Source organism: Oratosquilla oratoria, chromosome 34, assembly GCF_046742065.1.
Source record: "Oratosquilla oratoria isolate Oo_2021 chromosome 34, ASM4674206v1, whole genome shotgun sequence".
In the NCBI taxonomy this organism is placed as follows: Eukaryota; Metazoa; Arthropoda; class Malacostraca; order Stomatopoda; family Squillidae; genus Oratosquilla; species Oratosquilla oratoria.
The window spans coordinates 42,243,857-42,261,508 of NC_134810.1; the positions used below are offsets into that span (position 1 = coordinate 42,243,857).

At 39.3% G+C, this 17,652-nt stretch overlaps 1 protein-coding gene across 1 annotated transcript; it reads left to right on the plus strand.

The window, feature by feature from the left end:
* The first annotated feature begins 224 nt into the window (after positions 1 to 224).
* Positions 225 to 4,906, plus strand: LOC143018435 (uncharacterized). Its single transcript, XM_076173797.1, has 3 exons — positions 225 to 363; positions 3,407 to 3,496; positions 4,393 to 4,906. The coding sequence occupies exons 1-3, from the start codon at positions 275 to 277 to the stop codon at positions 4,646 to 4,648; spliced, it is 435 nt and encodes a 144-aa protein (XP_076029912.1). The 5' UTR covers positions 225 to 274; the 3' UTR covers positions 4,649 to 4,906.
* The last annotated feature ends 12,746 nt before the right edge of the window (positions 4,907 to 17,652 follow it).

Here is a 17,652-nt window from a genome sequence, read left to right on the forward strand (position 1 = left end):
AAGGTCACATCATCACTCATAGATCGGGTCATATATGAGTTCCGAGCTCTCATCCGGGGGGAAAATAGCTGTTGATCACGAGTCCAACATGCGATCCAAGACCATGGTGAATCACACACACACACACACACACACACACACACACACACACAGAGAGAGAGAGAGAGGAGATAATTTTCCCACAAAGGAAAGACTGATAACAGCTCTTGAATGCGTCATAGGAGATCCGTGTTGCCTGGTAGACATTTTTCTCTCATAGATTGGTTTATATACGATGGGAGGGGAGCTCTGTCTCCGGCGGAACTTGTTGAAGATGCGCGCTCTCCTGCTAAGCTTGTTCCTGACTGTCTGCTCCGTGGCGTGGTAAGACTCTCTCTCTCTCTCTCTCTCTCTCTCTCTCTCTCTCTCTCTCTCTCTCTCTCTCTCACACACACACACACACACACACACACACACACACACACTCTCTCTCTCTCTTTCTCTTTCTCCTTCTATCTCTATCTCTCTCTCCTTCTTTCTCACCCTCTCTCCTGTCTTTCTCTCTCTCTCTCCTCTCACCTGTCTCTCTCTCCTCTCTCTCTCTCTCTCTCTCTCTCTCTCTCTATTCTCTCTCTTCTCTCGTTCTAACCCTCTCTCCTTCTTTCTCACCCTCTCTCCTTCTTTCTCACCCTCTCTCCTTCTTTCTCCTCTCTCTCTCTCTCTCTCTCTCTCTCTCTCTCTCTCTCTCTCTCTCTCTCTCACTCTCTCTCTCCTTCTTTCTCTCTCTCCCTCCTTCTTTCTCACCCTCTCTCCTGTCACTCTTTCTCTCTCCTCTCTCTCCTTCTGTCTCTCTCCCACACACACACAAACACCTGACCCGTTATATCATTGTTTGCATGAAACAGCTGTATGGTGACATGTATAAGATAAACAAAATCTTAGATTTGCATATTCTTGAAAATGACGGATATATATATATATATATATATATATATATATATATATATATATATATATATATATATATTTCATTGTGGATATTTTAATGTGTCTAACATACAGTTGTTTCCTTACAATTGGAATTTATTTTTGCAAAAATGATTGAAATAAGACAACAACAAAACGTGTGTTTGCGTGGTTTTGATGCAGCATGGGGCAGTTACGAATGTCCACCATAAACCTAAGCGCAAAACGAGACGCAGGGGACACAGTCGACGCAGCACAGGTCAAAGGCAGACTTCCTGTTCCTGAATTGAAGAACAGTTTGAACTTCTCATACTTGAAGTATTGAGGAAGTGCATCTAGAAGCATTTCAAGTGAGCGAGAAGTTCAAACTGTACTTCAGTTCAGCAACAGGAAGTCTGTCTCTGCCCTGTGCTGCGTCATCTGTGTCTACTGTGTCATCTGTGTCGCCTGTGTCGCCTTGTCTCCTGTGTTGCCTGTGGTCATCTGTGTCGCCTGTGTCATCTGTGTCGCCTGTGTCATCTGTGTCATCTGTGTCGCCTGTGTCATCTGTGTTGCCTGTGTCATCTGTGTCGCCTGCGTCTCAGTTTGCGCTTCGACTAATAATTCATTATGTTTTATTTTGGTTAATGCTTTGCTGTTTTATTCAGTTTTTCATGTTTTACTTCCTCTGCGGTTTTTTTTATTTTATTTTTTTTATTTTTTTTTTTAAATAATGGATTTCTGTACAAATACGGAGATGAATTACTGAATTAAATTTAAGCAAATTAAGTTAGATTAAATTAAAGGATTTCTGTACAAATACGGAGATGAATTACTGAATTAGATTTAAGCAAATTGAGTTAGATTAAATTAAAGGATTTATATGGAAATACGGAGATGAATTACTGAATTAGACTTAAGCAAATTAAGTTAGAATAAATTAATGTATTTCTATGGAAATGCGGAAATGAATTGGTTAACTGTATTTAATCAAATCTAATTAAGTTAATTTAGTCAACTTTAATTAGATATCATATCAGTAAGTATTTTTCTTTCTAATCCAGTTTCTCGTTTATTAGTTGGATTTTTATTTTTTCGCCTTAGGTTGCAAAGAAGATATATTTCATAAACGTACGTTTTGGAATTCTATCCTTGTGGCTGTGAAATAAAGATTTCGCAATAAAATAATACATGGAAGATATGAACAATCTAAACACACTGATATCCTGTTGAATAATGTTATGGTAAAACGTTTCTATTGCTGTTAATGAGTGTGTGTATGTGTGTAATTTTGGAACTGAGTCGTTCTACGGGAAAGTACTAGGTGTCAGTCACCAGACCAGCACATGATCTAAGTTGTATTTACTTAATTGTAGTGTACAGGAAATGAGCAAAGTTTGATGGATCCCACCTACTACTTTCCAGTTATAACACATAGCATCATGTTTATGTACATTTTTAACTTAATCTATACCCTTTATTTCCAATCATCATATTTAGATTTAAATTAATTTTGTGTGTGTGTGTGAATTTTAAACTTCACTGAAGGTGAGTTTTTGTATAATAGCTGGATTTTAAATATCTACATTCTCTTTTATACAGCTTCTAAAAGAAAACGTAAATTTTATAGGAATAACTAAACAATATTGCAACCGACTTCTCGCGCGATTCCGCTAGCGTAGTAACGAATGTCTGTAAGTAATTCTTCACTTTTTATATTTTATTTTATTTTATTTATTATTATTTTTTGCTAACGCCAGAAAATCTTGTTACCCTTTGAGGAAAAACCATTAGCCTTTTACGGACCAGAGAATTCTCTGGTGGACCGACCAAATATTTTAATGTGCCAAATTTGTAGTTGTTAAGACAAAAATCTTGAACATCCGAAGTGCATTTTCAAACTCATAAGCTTTGCAGGATTAAAACATACATAACATAGAAACCATAAGTTTCCAACGTATTTCTTATCTTATTTTATTTTATTTATTTATTTATTGTTCCTTTGTACATCCAATTGGGCTTTCTGATAGCCTATTATATATTCATAAAAACAGGGAAGAAAATCGGTAAAATGATATCAACATTATGCTATCCTCTTGAAATAAGTACGTGTAGACTGCATAGGAATTTTAGGATTGAAAACATTAGTGAACTGGGCTCAGTCAGTTTACCATATGTCGTAATCTGAAGGTAGATTAGAACACTGTGTACTGTATAGTATATTTATTCTACCAGCCCCTAACTCTCTGATATTTGGCGAAAAAAATGCGAGATGCAATATCGTAACAAATAGATAATTTATAATAATAATAATAATGATAATGACGAAATGCAATGTCGTAACAAATAGATAAATTGTAATAATAGTAATAATAATGGCGAAGTGCAATTTGGCGAAATGGGAATGATTCCATACACAGGACATGACCCTCCCTATACGTGTATGTCATTCAATGTGATGTTTTCCTTTTTTCTTCCTTAGGGGCTTCAGCAACTGCCGCTGCGCCCTTATGACCACTTTCGGCATGGGCGAATATATCGTGTCAGAGCTGCCTGGAATAGACATGGGAAGGTACGTACCATCTTGTATCTTGCCATCTGACGTCACTGCACAACTCTCCTTCACTTTAACCTCTTCCATACGATGACGCTAATGTAGGCTGATGCTGGAATCGGCGTCTTGATTATATTAATTTTGTAGTTGTAGCTGAAAGACACCCGTATTCTGTGAACTGCCTTGTGGTCGTGTTTTCTGTAATTATTAGTATATTCAGAGTGAAATAGGACAAATGATAAACCTCTGACTTTATATTTCATAACGCGAGTGTTGTGATACATCACCGAATCATCGTACATCAGGCATCTGATGCTGCGCGTGAGAATTTGACTCGTTTTGAAGAGGTTAATCAAAGTTAAGCGTAAATCATGACTTTGGACGACCTAAAGTTGCGGTCGTCTTCATTAACGAACGAGGAGATTTATTAATTTTTTTTTGACTGACTTGGGAAGGGTATTGGGTGAAATATATCTTATTTGACAGGACGGTAGTTACGTTTCTCTAGAATACCTCCGAGCTTTAATTGGAGAGTTATGTAATTCTTATTATCTTATTCATTTACTTGTATGTTTATTTATTCGTTTATTTATTTACTTACCCATTTATTTATTCGTTTATTTATTTACCCATTTATTTATTTATCCGTGCACAAATGCATTAGCAAGGGCATTAGGCTAAGTCTTTTTTCTATAATCCTTCCATTCCCTACTCTATACTCTTGTATAGGTATAGCAAATTACAGAATTAATACTAAAATTTTTGGTATGTTACAATTACCCTCCTCCCTTTTTTATTATTAATATGTTCATTTTTATCCGTCTTTTTATTAAATTATTACCCTTGTTTAAGTGTCACTAGTGTGTAAGGTGTTTGACAAGGATGTGTAGTGATTCTTAAGGTTGACTTTACAGTTGTACGGACTCGACAGGCTGCGAAGCCCGATGTTACGACGAATACGATAATATGACCTACGGAGGAGACTTGTACCATATGATGGACGACCTTGAGACTGTGGGTCAGCACCTTTGCAAGTTTTACGAGCACGACATGCACAACCAATACCTCTACGCCTACTCCAAGCTGTGTGAAGGACCTTGGGTTTACACGGGACATCACAGCCTCCAGATGCTGTGCTGTTGGCAGGGAAGACAGTATGCTTGTTCCTAATAATATAGTTGATGATTACGCGTCAGGTGTTTCTGGTGGCGACGCAAAACTTGGACGTTTTTCTCCAATAACGTCTTAGTCTTGTCTCCGTCATTCTTTCCTGGGCGGTCAACGAAGGCGGGGACAATGATGTCAAGTCGCGTGATGGGCTGTCAGTGACGTCATATCGTATGTTTGTGTCGCTACCAAAAACGCCTTCTATAGACTAAGCTGTAAATTCTTTTCTCATAAACCTGATACATATATATATATATATATATATATTATATATATATTATATATATATATATATATATATACAAATACATATATATATATATATATATATATATATATATATATATATACAGTATATATATATATATATATATTATATATATATATATATATATATATATATATTGACCTAGCAGTATCAGAGTCGACCTCTGATGACCTTGAGAATCGTTGCTTTCGTATCGAATGACCTGTTAACGTGCCCTATACAAGTTCAGTAAATTCATACTCTCATTGAAATTGACGGGACTCTCCCTCTTCCTTTGGCCTGGCCGTAATGAGAGCTGATCTTGACTTAGATTAAACAAGTGACAAACCACTGTAAATATAAGAACTGGGCGCGTTCCTAGGTGCGTTCCTCAGTACGTTCCGCCCCCAAACTATTAAAGCAATATAGGTGCCGGTATAGTATGTGGCCTACCTTTGGGATGTGGCCTACAAAAATTTTCTTTGGTATAGTATGTGGCCTACCGGACTTTTATTTCAGTATGAACCTGTCTCTTAAGCTTTAATAGTTTGGGAGTGCTAACCATGACCAAACTAAAGCGGAACTCACTGAGGAAAGTGCCCAGCTCTGGTAAATATAATATCTTCCGTTGTTGTATATCCATAAACTTTAGTTCTTTCGTTGTATATCTTTTTTCAATAAAATTGTCGCCATGCAACATCATCGAAACGTATATTTGTATGATTTTGATATAGTTGTGGATCAGATTCGCAGTAAAGTCTTTGAGCGCGATGGCACACTTTGTTGACTTTATTCTGTCGTGGTTATTACAGATTTCCTCTTTTTAGCCAAATATTTCATCTCTAGACTGAATAAATTACATCTACGCCAGTCGCAGAGGGAGCACTGAAATAATTGGTCGTTTTAAGAGGAAATGAGATAACATTATGAGGGATGACAGTTGGTAAGGGGCATGGAACTGCCAAGTGTAGGCCATATGGTCTCTCTCAGTTTCCTCCCATCATTCTTCTGTTCTTATGATTCTAGTCAGGGAAGAGAGGGTCCCTGAGCAAAAAAAAAAAAAAAAAAGTACATCAACACAAGGTATTTCCAAACAACCAAGAGATTGTACCCGGATAGAAAGACGTCTCTGAGGATCAATACCCACACCTGGTCAGTAAACTGACCTCTCTTCATCAACGTCATCATCCATTGGGGGCATACGCCAGGAAGCCCGTTGCTTCACTTACACACCGGCTCCAGTCCCCCTCCACAGTGCCTCCCCGAGCAAGCTCCCATCCAGTCACCCTTCCCATCCCACTCCAAACATCTCTGGACAGGATTCGATCAATTTGTCCTTCCAGCCATGAGTTCTGTGGACGTGCCCTTCTTCGCCTCCTCCATCGAGGATTGTCTATTGAGGTGACAGGAACCTTGGGAGTGGGACCGCTCGCCAGAAGGGGTTGGGGGTCGAGTCCCATATGGACCTTTTTGAGGTTAGGGCTCGAGTCCCACATGGACCTTTTTGAGGTTTTCGTCAACTGAATAGAACCGTCAGGTCTCAGCCAGAACGAAATAGATAAATAATATTTTTTCATCAGAGAACTAAAGAGTTATCACACTGGGCTATATTTCCTCCCACCTTCTACCTTCAACTTCCATTTGAACAACTAGAATAGGACTTTGCTTACGGAAATCTAGGCTTCACTAAGAACATTTCAACAAAATGTCCGTCTAGGTTTACAATCTCTTAGTTCAACGTTCAGCTTTGCTATATACAAATGACGGAAATATCACTTGATATTTGGAAATTTGAAAATTTGAATTTTGTAACCGAAGTCGTTTTTTACTCAAACGAACTCTCAACTGTCGGCGCTGGCGAAGTCCGTGGAAGCCCAATTTGATAACCCGTGGAAGCCCAGTGTGATAGCCCCTTAAGATCGGAAGCGCTAGAATGCATCCAGAATAGAATATATATAGACACTCACAGTTATGGACCCCGAAAACTGACCCGTGAATGCACCAAAACTAACTAAAAAAAAAAAAAAAAAAAAAAAAAAAAAAAAAAAAAAAACGTCGTTACTTGCGACGAAGGTCGAGGGGATGGTGATTCGAACCCTGCCACCGGCGAAGTTGAACCAAGGGCATGGTTCATCAAATTCCACGCTACAAAGTCCTCTGTGAGGGGCACCATCCTAGCCTTCCGATAGGGAGGACTTTGTGACGTTAAACCATATCATCATTATCATGATCATGATAATAGATATAAAGGTATTTCTGTATATAGAATTAATTATCCAAGATAGGAACCAAAATATATATCTGTTTAGACTCGACATACAGGAATACTAACTGCATAAGCTTTATACAGTTAAAACATTAGTGACACCCCTACGGACCACAGTCACGTGAATATTGCTTTATGAATAGAGAACAATCTCCACAAAAAAATTAATAAAATAAAACAAAAATAAAAATCTTACTTCAATTATCCCTTAGTTCCGCTTAATCTCCTTAATTCTTAATCTCCTTCATTCTCTCCTTGACCATCTTTGTGACTCCAAACTCCAAACACTTTACCCGGAGTGGTCGGATAGCTGGTGCAAGTGGCAATCACTGATGACCGTTGGGGTTCGACCCCTGGTCTGTTCTGTCACGTGATCGGGGCGAGGCTCAGCACGCCGTGACGTCACACAAGAATAAAATGTGAAAGTGAGAAGACTACGCCAGGAGACGCTGAGTAGCTACGGACAAAGCCGCCATTTTTTTTTTTTTTTTTCCTGCGATTTTGGACTGTTTGGGGCAGGTGACAGTCACTGTTGGGAATCGGAGAGGAATGCGGGATTCGAACTTAGAAATAAGCGAATACGAGACCAGCACGCTTCCGATGACGTCACCAGCACCCACAAAGAAGAATTGTATATATTTGTTTAGATACATACATACATATACCAAAAAACAAAGGCATAAAATCCACTCCCACTCAATCCATCTCCTACATACTCCACTCCCATCCACCTCCTTCCATCCCTCTTACCTTGGCACCTCCTGGATGACGGGTCATCCCTGCATCTCGCCCACTACCCTGGGTCAGAAGAAGCATGTGTCGCAAGACACAGCACATCCACAGCAAAATACCTGATGAAAAATGTAGAAAGACATTTATAAGTCGCAACTAATACCACTGTCGGAGCAGAGGAGAACGGGGAGTCTATATATTTCGACTATTAAATACAACAATAGCCAGACGCTATACTTACATTATCTATATATAATAACCCTTTCCCTGGGGTTGGGATCTTCCTCTGGGTGAGTGAAATCAGTCAAAAAATGTACAAATGAGAAGCGGAGACACATTAGTACACAAATGCGTCTTTTGTTCTTGTTGCCTGAATACAAATTTCTATATATATCAAGAGTTTTTCCCCCTTAAAAGAGAGGTAGCCGATTCAAAGGCACGCACACCTACTCCCACCCATTCCACTCCCATCCCATCCACCCTCTCCACCCCTCCCATCTTAGCTCCTCATGGATGACGGGTCATACCTGTATCCCACCCACTACCCTGGGTCAGAAGCAATGCCCGTTTGGGATATTGGTTACATGAATGCAATTTTACCTTAGAAGATAAGTCTGGCGTAAAGGAACTATATACATATATGAAATAGTAACAAATTGTATTAAGAGTTCTTTTATATCGTGGATCACTTTCGGAAATAGGCAGTGGTAACCTTGTGGTTGGTCACTTGAAGTGAAGAACCTTGATCAGGCAAAGCCCTGTCATTTGCTGCAAGCCGTTTTTTTTTTTTTTTTTTTTTTTTTTCTTTTCGATGGTTGACCAAGGCAAGAAACACGTACAGGGCCCCGATGATCGTACTCACGACCACCCGCTCATGAGTTCGACACGGTATCTACTGGGTTACTCGCGCGTGCTGATGGAGTGTTGGCAAAAAATGAGTGAAGATGATTAGAAGTCGTTTACATAGACAAGGGCAATTAAGAAAAAACTATCGAGGTCTCTTGATAGTCCTTGACGTTTGACTACTCTGAAGGAGGAAGAAGGAAGAAGGAGAAGGGAGAAGAAAATGAGGAAGATGGAAGATAAAGATGAAAAAGAAAACGACAGAAGAAATAAAACAAAGAAACAAAATTATTAATATGAAAAACGAAGAAGAAAAAAGAAGAAAGAAGGAAAGAAAAGACAATACAAGAAGAACTTAAAAGAAGAAGAAAAAGAAGAAGAGGAAGCAGAAGAAGAAAAAGAAGAGGAAGCAGAAGAAGAAGAAGAAGAAGAAGAAGATGATGAACAAGAAGTTGAAGAAAGAAGGAGAGGAAGAAAAAGAAGAGGAAGAAGGAGAAGAAAAAGAAGAAAATGAACAAGAAGGAAAAGAAGAAGAAGAAAAAGAAAAAGAAGAGGAGGAAGAAAAAGAAGAGACAGAAGAAGAAGAAGAAGAATGAAAACGAAAGCGGGGAAGAGGTTTAATCTTAAACAATCTTCTAACAAGTTTTCTTCGGCCATCAAAGAAGTTGAAGAACATAAGAATATGACATAAGAACATGAGGAACCTGACGAGGTCAAGAGTCTGCTGCAAGAGTTGAAGAAAGGCCCCCTGGAGGAGTTTTCGCTGCTCCCAAACGGGTCGTCAGCCTTCAGGAGTCCACTTGGAGTTCGAAAAGGACATGGAAGTGAGGAGGGACACCTGGGCTGTCAGTCGGAAAATACCTAACTCCAAAGGACTCGCCCCCTAAAAAATATAATATATATATATATATATATATATATATATATATATATATATATATATATATATATATATATATATATATATATATGTTGACGTTGTACATCAGACGAGTTTATTCAGTTGAGGAAAGCTCACAGTGTAGAAGGGGTCAACTTTTCTCAATGTGTGTGTGTGTGTGTGTGTGTGTGTGTGTGTGTGTGTGTGTGTGTGTGTGTGTGTGTGTGTGTGTGTTAATATATAAGTGGATAAGTGAGTAGATGATTAAGAGTAGCATTAGGTGTGGGCGTAAGCAAAGACGTGGCTGGGTGTGGGTAAGGTCGTAACCATGGGCGTGGAAGTGGGCATTGGTGGGTGGGTGGGTGGGCGTGGGAGTGGGTGTGAATGGGAACGGGTGGGCGTGTGAGTGGGTGTGAGTGTGGGTGTGATTAAGGGGCGTACTTTTAAACCTTTTCGCCAGGCCTGGCGATCACTTTCTACTATTAGAAAGAATTCCATTAACTTTGTTAATTATAGTTACGAAAAATATGAGTAGGTTTTGTAGATAATCTGATAAGCCAAACACGTTTAACTAGAACATCAGGTAAAACTTTTACCTTCTAATGGTAAATAGAATTCGCCAGAGCTGGGGGAATTTTTATCGGTGGCATTCTTAAAAAATAATTCTTTCCTTATATAAATCTTATATAAATCCTTGGAAGGGAAAGATTTATACAAGGAAAGATTATTTTTAAGAATACCACCGTAAGAATCTTACAGTAGTATTCTTAAAAAAATAATCCTTTCCTTATATAAATCTTTCCCTTCCAAGGAATTATACAAGATTCATATAAGGAAATAATTATTTTTTAAGAATATCACTGTAAGAATCTTACAGTAGTATTCTTAAAAAAATAATCCTTTCCTTATATAAATCTTTCCCTTCCAAGGAATTATACAAGATTCATATAAGGAAAGATTTTTTCTAATAACACCACCGTAAAAGCTCAACCATAAATGTTGACGAATGCGTATGTGTCTACCAGAGCTAGGTAATTAATAGGCTACACCAGGGGTGGGGAACCTTTTTGTGCATGAAGGCCACCTTACAATTCATCGTCCCACATAGAGGCCGCACTAAACAAATTATTATTTTTTTATCCCTTTTATTATATAAGATTCAGGTGAATAATGATTTCAGACTTAAAAGATATTCAAGGTCTTTAAAAAAAAAAAAAATAATATGTATATCAAAGGCCGCAGAAGGACTACACCAAGAACAACTTACTAAGACATAAGAATGAAGGAGACTGCAAGAGACCATGAGGCCTACACTAGGCAGTTCCATGTCCATTACCACAAGTCATCCCCATCCATAAAGTACTATGATTAATGTAAGAACATAAGAAGAGCTGGAATATGGTCAAGAGCTGATGGAATGCTGGATCGCATTCCCTGCGATGACGCGAAGGAAGGGGTGGAGGAATTGCAGGAAGAGAGCGAGATGTGGATAAAGAATGAAGAGAGGAGGAGGAGGAGGAGGAGGAAGGAGAGGGGAAAGACGAGGAGGAGGTGGAAGTCGCGTGACCTGCTTGCGTGATGTCCAGCGGAACTGGAAGGTGTAGTCCAAGATCGAGAGAATACAAGGTCTACTCAACAGCTATCCAGTATTTAGGTCGTTTGCGCATTGACGTCACTAGAAGTGCTTGGCCCAAAGACTATATAGGAAAGACGGGAAAGCGCACGGAGAGCCGCATCGTCCACATACATTTTACTGTGCGGCTCTCTCACTAGATGGCGTTTACGTCAATCACCAGTTTTAACTGCATCGTCTGTTTCTTTATTAAATATGTCAAAGATAAACCACAAGAACATTTTTCCAAAATGAAACCCCCATTTTAACGGTTGCAGAACATGAAATAGGTAAGTCTCCCAGAAACTCTGTGGTGCCTGTACGTTTTCTCTTTTACCTAACATTTTTCACTTACGTTTTCACCATTTTCTCTGTGGGCTCCCCTTCAGATGACGTCACAACATGCGCGCGAGCAGACCTTGTATTCTCTCGATCTTGGTGTAGTCAATGCGAATAACGGAAGGTTTAGAGTAGGGGAGAACGAGATTATCTCCTACAGGGAGTAACGGCGAAGTACGTCGTGAGGGGGTGTGAGGAAAAGCTAGGCCAGCAGTGGGCCACCTTTTTAAGTGTGTGTGTGTGTGTGTGTGTGTGTGTGTGTGTGTGTGTGTGTGTGTGTGTGTGTGTGTGTGTGTGTGTGTGTGTGTGTGTGTGCCGAAATCAGCCAAATCTTTGATACAGAAATCTCTCGCGTGGCCACAGGGTAACATATATTATAGGCCTACTTACGAGAATGGGCCCCCTCCCCCCTCTCTCCCTCCACCTCCTATAAGCACCCCAATCCACTCCCCCCACCCCCCCAGCGCAGCATGCGGCTACCAAGGGTCATACAAAAGAAGTTGGAGGTTTATTAGCTGTTTTGTTTTAAGATGAGCTCTGAGATTCGCGTCCTGGAAAAAAGACGTTAGTATGCCAGTTTTGGCACGCGTGCCGAGGGTTGCCCACCCATGAGCTAGGCTAAGGCGTTTGTCAAAGTAAAGAGGGCTAGCATTGGATGTGCTGTGTCTTGCTGCATTGCTTCTGACCCAGGGCAGTGGAGAGGATGCAGGGATGACCCGTCATCCAGTAGCTAGGCGAAGGTATTTGTTAAAAGAGGATGATTGGTAGATGAAGTGAAACGACCAAATCATCCTCCGAAGATTAATGAAAACGCTTGGAGGGAGGAGGGGGGGGGGGTGACTACAATAGATGCGGATTTGTCCGCCGAGAAGGAGAAGGCGAGACTCAAACTCAGGTCCATAGTAGTTGTTCCTCCTTGTCCCTCCTCTTACACTCTGCCAAGGAGCTTCTTTCCCTTCGACACACAAATTTTAAATAATTTTTTTTTTTTTTTTTTTTTTTTGTCGGCATTCACCAATGATGGGAGGTATTTAGCAATTCAAACTAAGAAATCCTCAAACTGAATCTAACATTTTTTTTTTTTGTCAGCTAATCTAGTTCAGAGAGTGGTTCCGTGTGAAAGATATTTTGACGGAGCCCGAAGGGATTCCTCCCCGTCTTCTCTTTTTCTGCATGAAGGGACGGAGAGGGGGGGTTGGCGATTAAATGAAGCGGCTTTGCTGCGGGTGTGCTGTGTCTTGCTGCATTGCTTCTGACCCAGGACAGTGGGCGAGATGCAGGGATGACCCGTCATTCAGGAGGAGCCAAGAAAAGAGGGAGGGAGGGAGGGGTGTTGAATGGGAGTGGAGTGGGTGGGGATGAAGTGGATAAGAGTGGAATTATGCCATTCGATTTTGGCTACCTCCCTTGTGAGATGGAAGAAGCCCTTGGTGTATGTGTGTATGTATGTATGTATGTATACATGTATGTATGTATGTATGTATGTATGTATGTATGTATGTGTGTATGTATGTATGTATGCATGTATGTATGCATGTATGTATATATGTATGTATGTATATATGTATGTATGCAAGTATGTATATATGTATGCAAGTATGTATGTATGTATGTATGTATGTATGTGTGTGTATGCATGTATGTATGCAAATATGTATGTATGTATGTATGTATGCAAGTATGTATGCATACATATATGTATGTATGCAAATATGTATGCATGTATGTATGCAAATATGTATGCACGTATGTATGTATGTATGCATGTATGTATGTATGTAACTTAGTTCATTGTTATGATTATCACTATATTACGTGTTTTGCTGTATAAGGCTTTTTTTCTCTGGTGGTAGCTTGTCAACAAATTTGAAATGGGGGGGGGGCAATTTATCGAAAACCGCTCTCAAAATCGGGTAAACCTGACCAATTTGCTGTTACAATCCCTTCTACAAAATGACAAATATATATATTCTTTCTATTTGTATAATTCTTAAGTCATTATTTGAACACTGCACTCAAAATGAATTAATAGAAAAAATCTAACCAAATGAAGAAGAAATGTATTTTTGAGAACGAGAAAATATAAAGAAATATGGCAAAGTTGGAAGAATATAAATACAGAACGAAGTTAATTACATCAATGAGAAACTTGTGTAATAATATATTATAACCTAAGAAAAATATACACTAAATAGCCTTTAATGAAAATATTGCTTATCATCTAAGAGATGTTACATTTAGAAAAAAATTAAAGCAAGATTGAGAATGTTGATCCATAATTATGCAATCTCAAAAATAGATCACAGTAATGACAAATAAATAAAACTAAATATTATGCAAAACACCATTAAAACTGCTAGACTAATTGAAAAAACAGCATAATTACTAAATTGAGGTCCCTCAATAACTAAATTGAGGTCCCTCAATAATAGAGACGTTATTTCTTACTAGGAAAATAAGATAGAAAGATCAAACCGAATTCATTTGAACCTATATATTCGAGTTAGACGTGCATCAGAGAAACACCAATTATTTGAACCACACAAAAATAATTTGATTAATAAATAAACGAAATCAAGCAAGATAAAATAAAAGAAAATATATATAATTATATCCTAGCTGGCTAAGACACTCCAGAAGAAAAATCGGAAGGAGCTACGATGAAGAACTGAAAATTGTAAAAAGATCAACTAAAAAAGAAAAGAAAAAAATTAAGCCAGTTTGAAGAGGATACTAATTTTCGAGAAGACGTCATCTAAACACCAAATAAGTAAGATGCATTTAAATTGGTGTCTCATTTATGGCTAACGAATGTGTTTATATTTCACTGGGTTTGTCGTTTTCCCGCGCGGACCCGAACTGAGCATAACACCTCGTAGAACGATTTCCGAATCATTTGTTTCCTTCCAACTTCAGAGAGACAATTAAGATCATCAGGGCGGTAGCATTTCGTATGATTTATTGGCTACATTTGTCTTAGCTAAGCCTAACTTTCATCTAGCCTTGCTGTTTGGTTGAGAGTGGTTGGTTAGATACTTAATCTTTATAATCTTTTTACGTGCGACGTTCGAGCAGTTTAGTTTCTTTACATAAATATTTTATTCAGAAGCTAATTATCATGTTTTTACATTTTTCTGTGCATTATATTAGTTATTTTATTCATTAATTTATTAATCTATTTGCTCATTGATTAATTTATTGATTTATCTGTTTTATTGTTCATTCATGTAATAATTTACATATCTATCATTCTATTAACCAAGTAACAGATTTATTTATATTTTTTATTTATTTATTTCTCTAGCTATTTATCTTTTTATTCATTTGTGGGTCGAGGAAGAGTCGACAGTCACTGTGCTCGAGGGTGAAGACGACGGAAGATCTTGTGTCGACAAAAACAAAAATGGATGAAGCGAATTCCTACCATTGTGAACTTGCGCGACTATCAAATGAACAAATATCCATGTGCAGAGTTTAGAAAATATAGAAACAATTCTCTCTGTTAGAAAATTAAAGTAATATTAATAGTGCCGGAATTAGTCAAACGAAATATATATTAAATAGCGCCACTTTTCAGTTCAGCTTCCATCCTTTATATATCTAATGTAAATTCAATATATTGTATGGAGGCTCAAATTCTAAACTTGCAATATTTCGTGATGTCTGAGGCTAGCCATGCGATCGTGTTGTGTCAACTTTGAGGGCACAGAAAAAAAAAAAAAAAAACTCGCTGACTCTTCCGTCCTCTACTTCCGCCCCCCCGCTTTCGTCACACTCTCACTGATTGACAGTCTTTTCCGCCGACAAATATGATCAGTTCAAGAAAAATTTTCATACATTTATAAACCAAGGCTACTGTATTGAAAGGCAATAATTTCATCTCATTCCACACTCATTCCCTCTTTATTTGATGACCAATCAAAATAGATAAACCCAAAGATAAAAAGTTGACTCGAAGAACGTGAGGGTTAGGTTTGGGGTCAGTACACTAGCGGTATGCTTGAATCGTGGCCGAGTGTGTATTCGGTTGTGTTGTGGTTTGTTCTTAAGTTTGCTCGTCACATACCTATTGCTGTGCAATTGTGAATGTCAGTGTTTTAAAACAGAAAAAAATATTATGTTTTTATTGTGATATACAAAGGAGACCACTGATGGAATTCTAAACAGCGCAGGACCATAAATCAAGTGCAAGGTACGTTTTTCTTTTTTTCTTTTTTGTTAGGATAGGTTCATGTTAATTACACCACAAAATAAAAGGGAAAATAAGTACTAATGTGATCAAGGATACATTTTATTATATTGATAATGTAACAGGCGAGTGATGTGAAGAATTGGGAGTACTGTTATATCAAATTAAGCTCAAAATGTACAATCTGGACAAGCTTGCGATGTATCGTTGATGGTACCAAGACAGTACCTGTTAACAAACGCTAGTTGTTTGATAGCGATAACAGTTATCTACAACCCTTGTTGGTCGTGTCTAAATGTATAATTTCGTGCAGAAAATTATATATCGTTATTTTCGTAAGAAACTTAAATCACAGTGAATTTTTAACGACCATGCATAGGCGTGAGGGTTGTATTGCTGACGACGCCGTGCGAAAAGCACTTGACCATATAAGGCAGTATCTCTTTTGTCTTGGGTAGAAAAACGAATACTTAATTTGGAAAAACCGAATTATTTTACATACGTGGTCTTTTGGTTTATAATTATGTTGCTTCAGAAAGATTTAATTTTGTCTATTAGACCAAATTGCTAGTTTATGCAAGGTAATTAATATTAAATATGTAAATATGCCCATGAATGTGCATACACACATGCATACATATTTTGTATGTGTGTGTTCGTGAGTATATTCATATATATGCAAATTTATATTCGTATGTCTTTAATTAGGACATTCGTACGTGTTTACCTGCCACGCTTTGCATTTCAAAATGACCTCTTTCTACCTCTGGGCCGATTACACGGCCTAAAGAATTTTTTTTTATTAAAGGTGTTTAAGTCCTTAAGGTAGTTTTTTGATAGTGCGATCCTCTTCTTTCTCCTCCCCCTCCCTCCCTCACTCTCCTCTCCCTCCCTTTCCTTCCTCCCCTCCTCTGCCTCCCTACCTCCCTCTCCTCCTCTGCCTCCCTACCTCCCTCTCCTTCCTCTCGCTCTTACAAGGGTGATGCAAACAAGGTCATCATAATAAAACAACAGGGCAGGACTCGCAGTAATGGGTATAAACTGGACAAATTTAGATTTAAGAAGGAAATAGGCAAGAATTGGTTTACTAATAGGGTGGTCGATGAATGGAATAAACTTGGTAACCATGTAGTAAGCGCTGAAACTATCATTAAAAAAAAAAAAAAATTAGACAACTTTATGGATGGGGATGACAGGTGGTGATGGATACGGAGTTGCCTAGTGTAGGCCTTATGATCTCTTGCCGTCTCCTTTATTCTTGTGTTCTTATGTTATGTTCTCCTTCCTCTCCTCTCTCTCTTTCTTCTATCCGCCTCCTCCCTCCCTTCCTTCTCCTTTTCCCTTCCTTCTCCTCCTCCCTCCCTTCCTCCCCTCCCTTCCTTCTCCTCCCTCCCTCCCTCCCTCCCTCCTTTCTCCTCCCTCCCTCCCTCCCTCCTTTCTCCTCCCTCCCTCCTTTCTCCTCCCTCCCTCCCTCCTTTCTCCTCCCTCCCTCCCTCCTCCTCCCTCCCTCCTCCTCCCTCCCTCCCTCCCTCCCTTCCTCCTCCTCCCTCCCTTCCTTCTCCTCCCTCCCTTCCTTCTCCTCCCTTCCTTCTCCTCCCTCCCTCCCTTCATCTCCTCCCTCCCTCCCTCTCTTCCTTCTCCTCCTCCCTCCCTCCCTCCTTTCTCCTCCCTCCCTCCTTTCTCCTCCCTCCCTCCCTCCCTTCTCCTCCCTCCCTCTCCTCCCTCCCTCCCTCCCTCCCTCCCTCCCTCCCTCCCTTCTCCTCACTCCCTTCTCCTCCCTCCCTCCCTCCCTAATCCTCACTCCCTTCTCCTCCCTCCCTCCTTTCTCCTCCCTCCCTCCCTCCCTCCCTCCCTTCTCCTCCCTCCCTTCCTTCTCCTCCCTCCCTCCCTCCCTCCCTC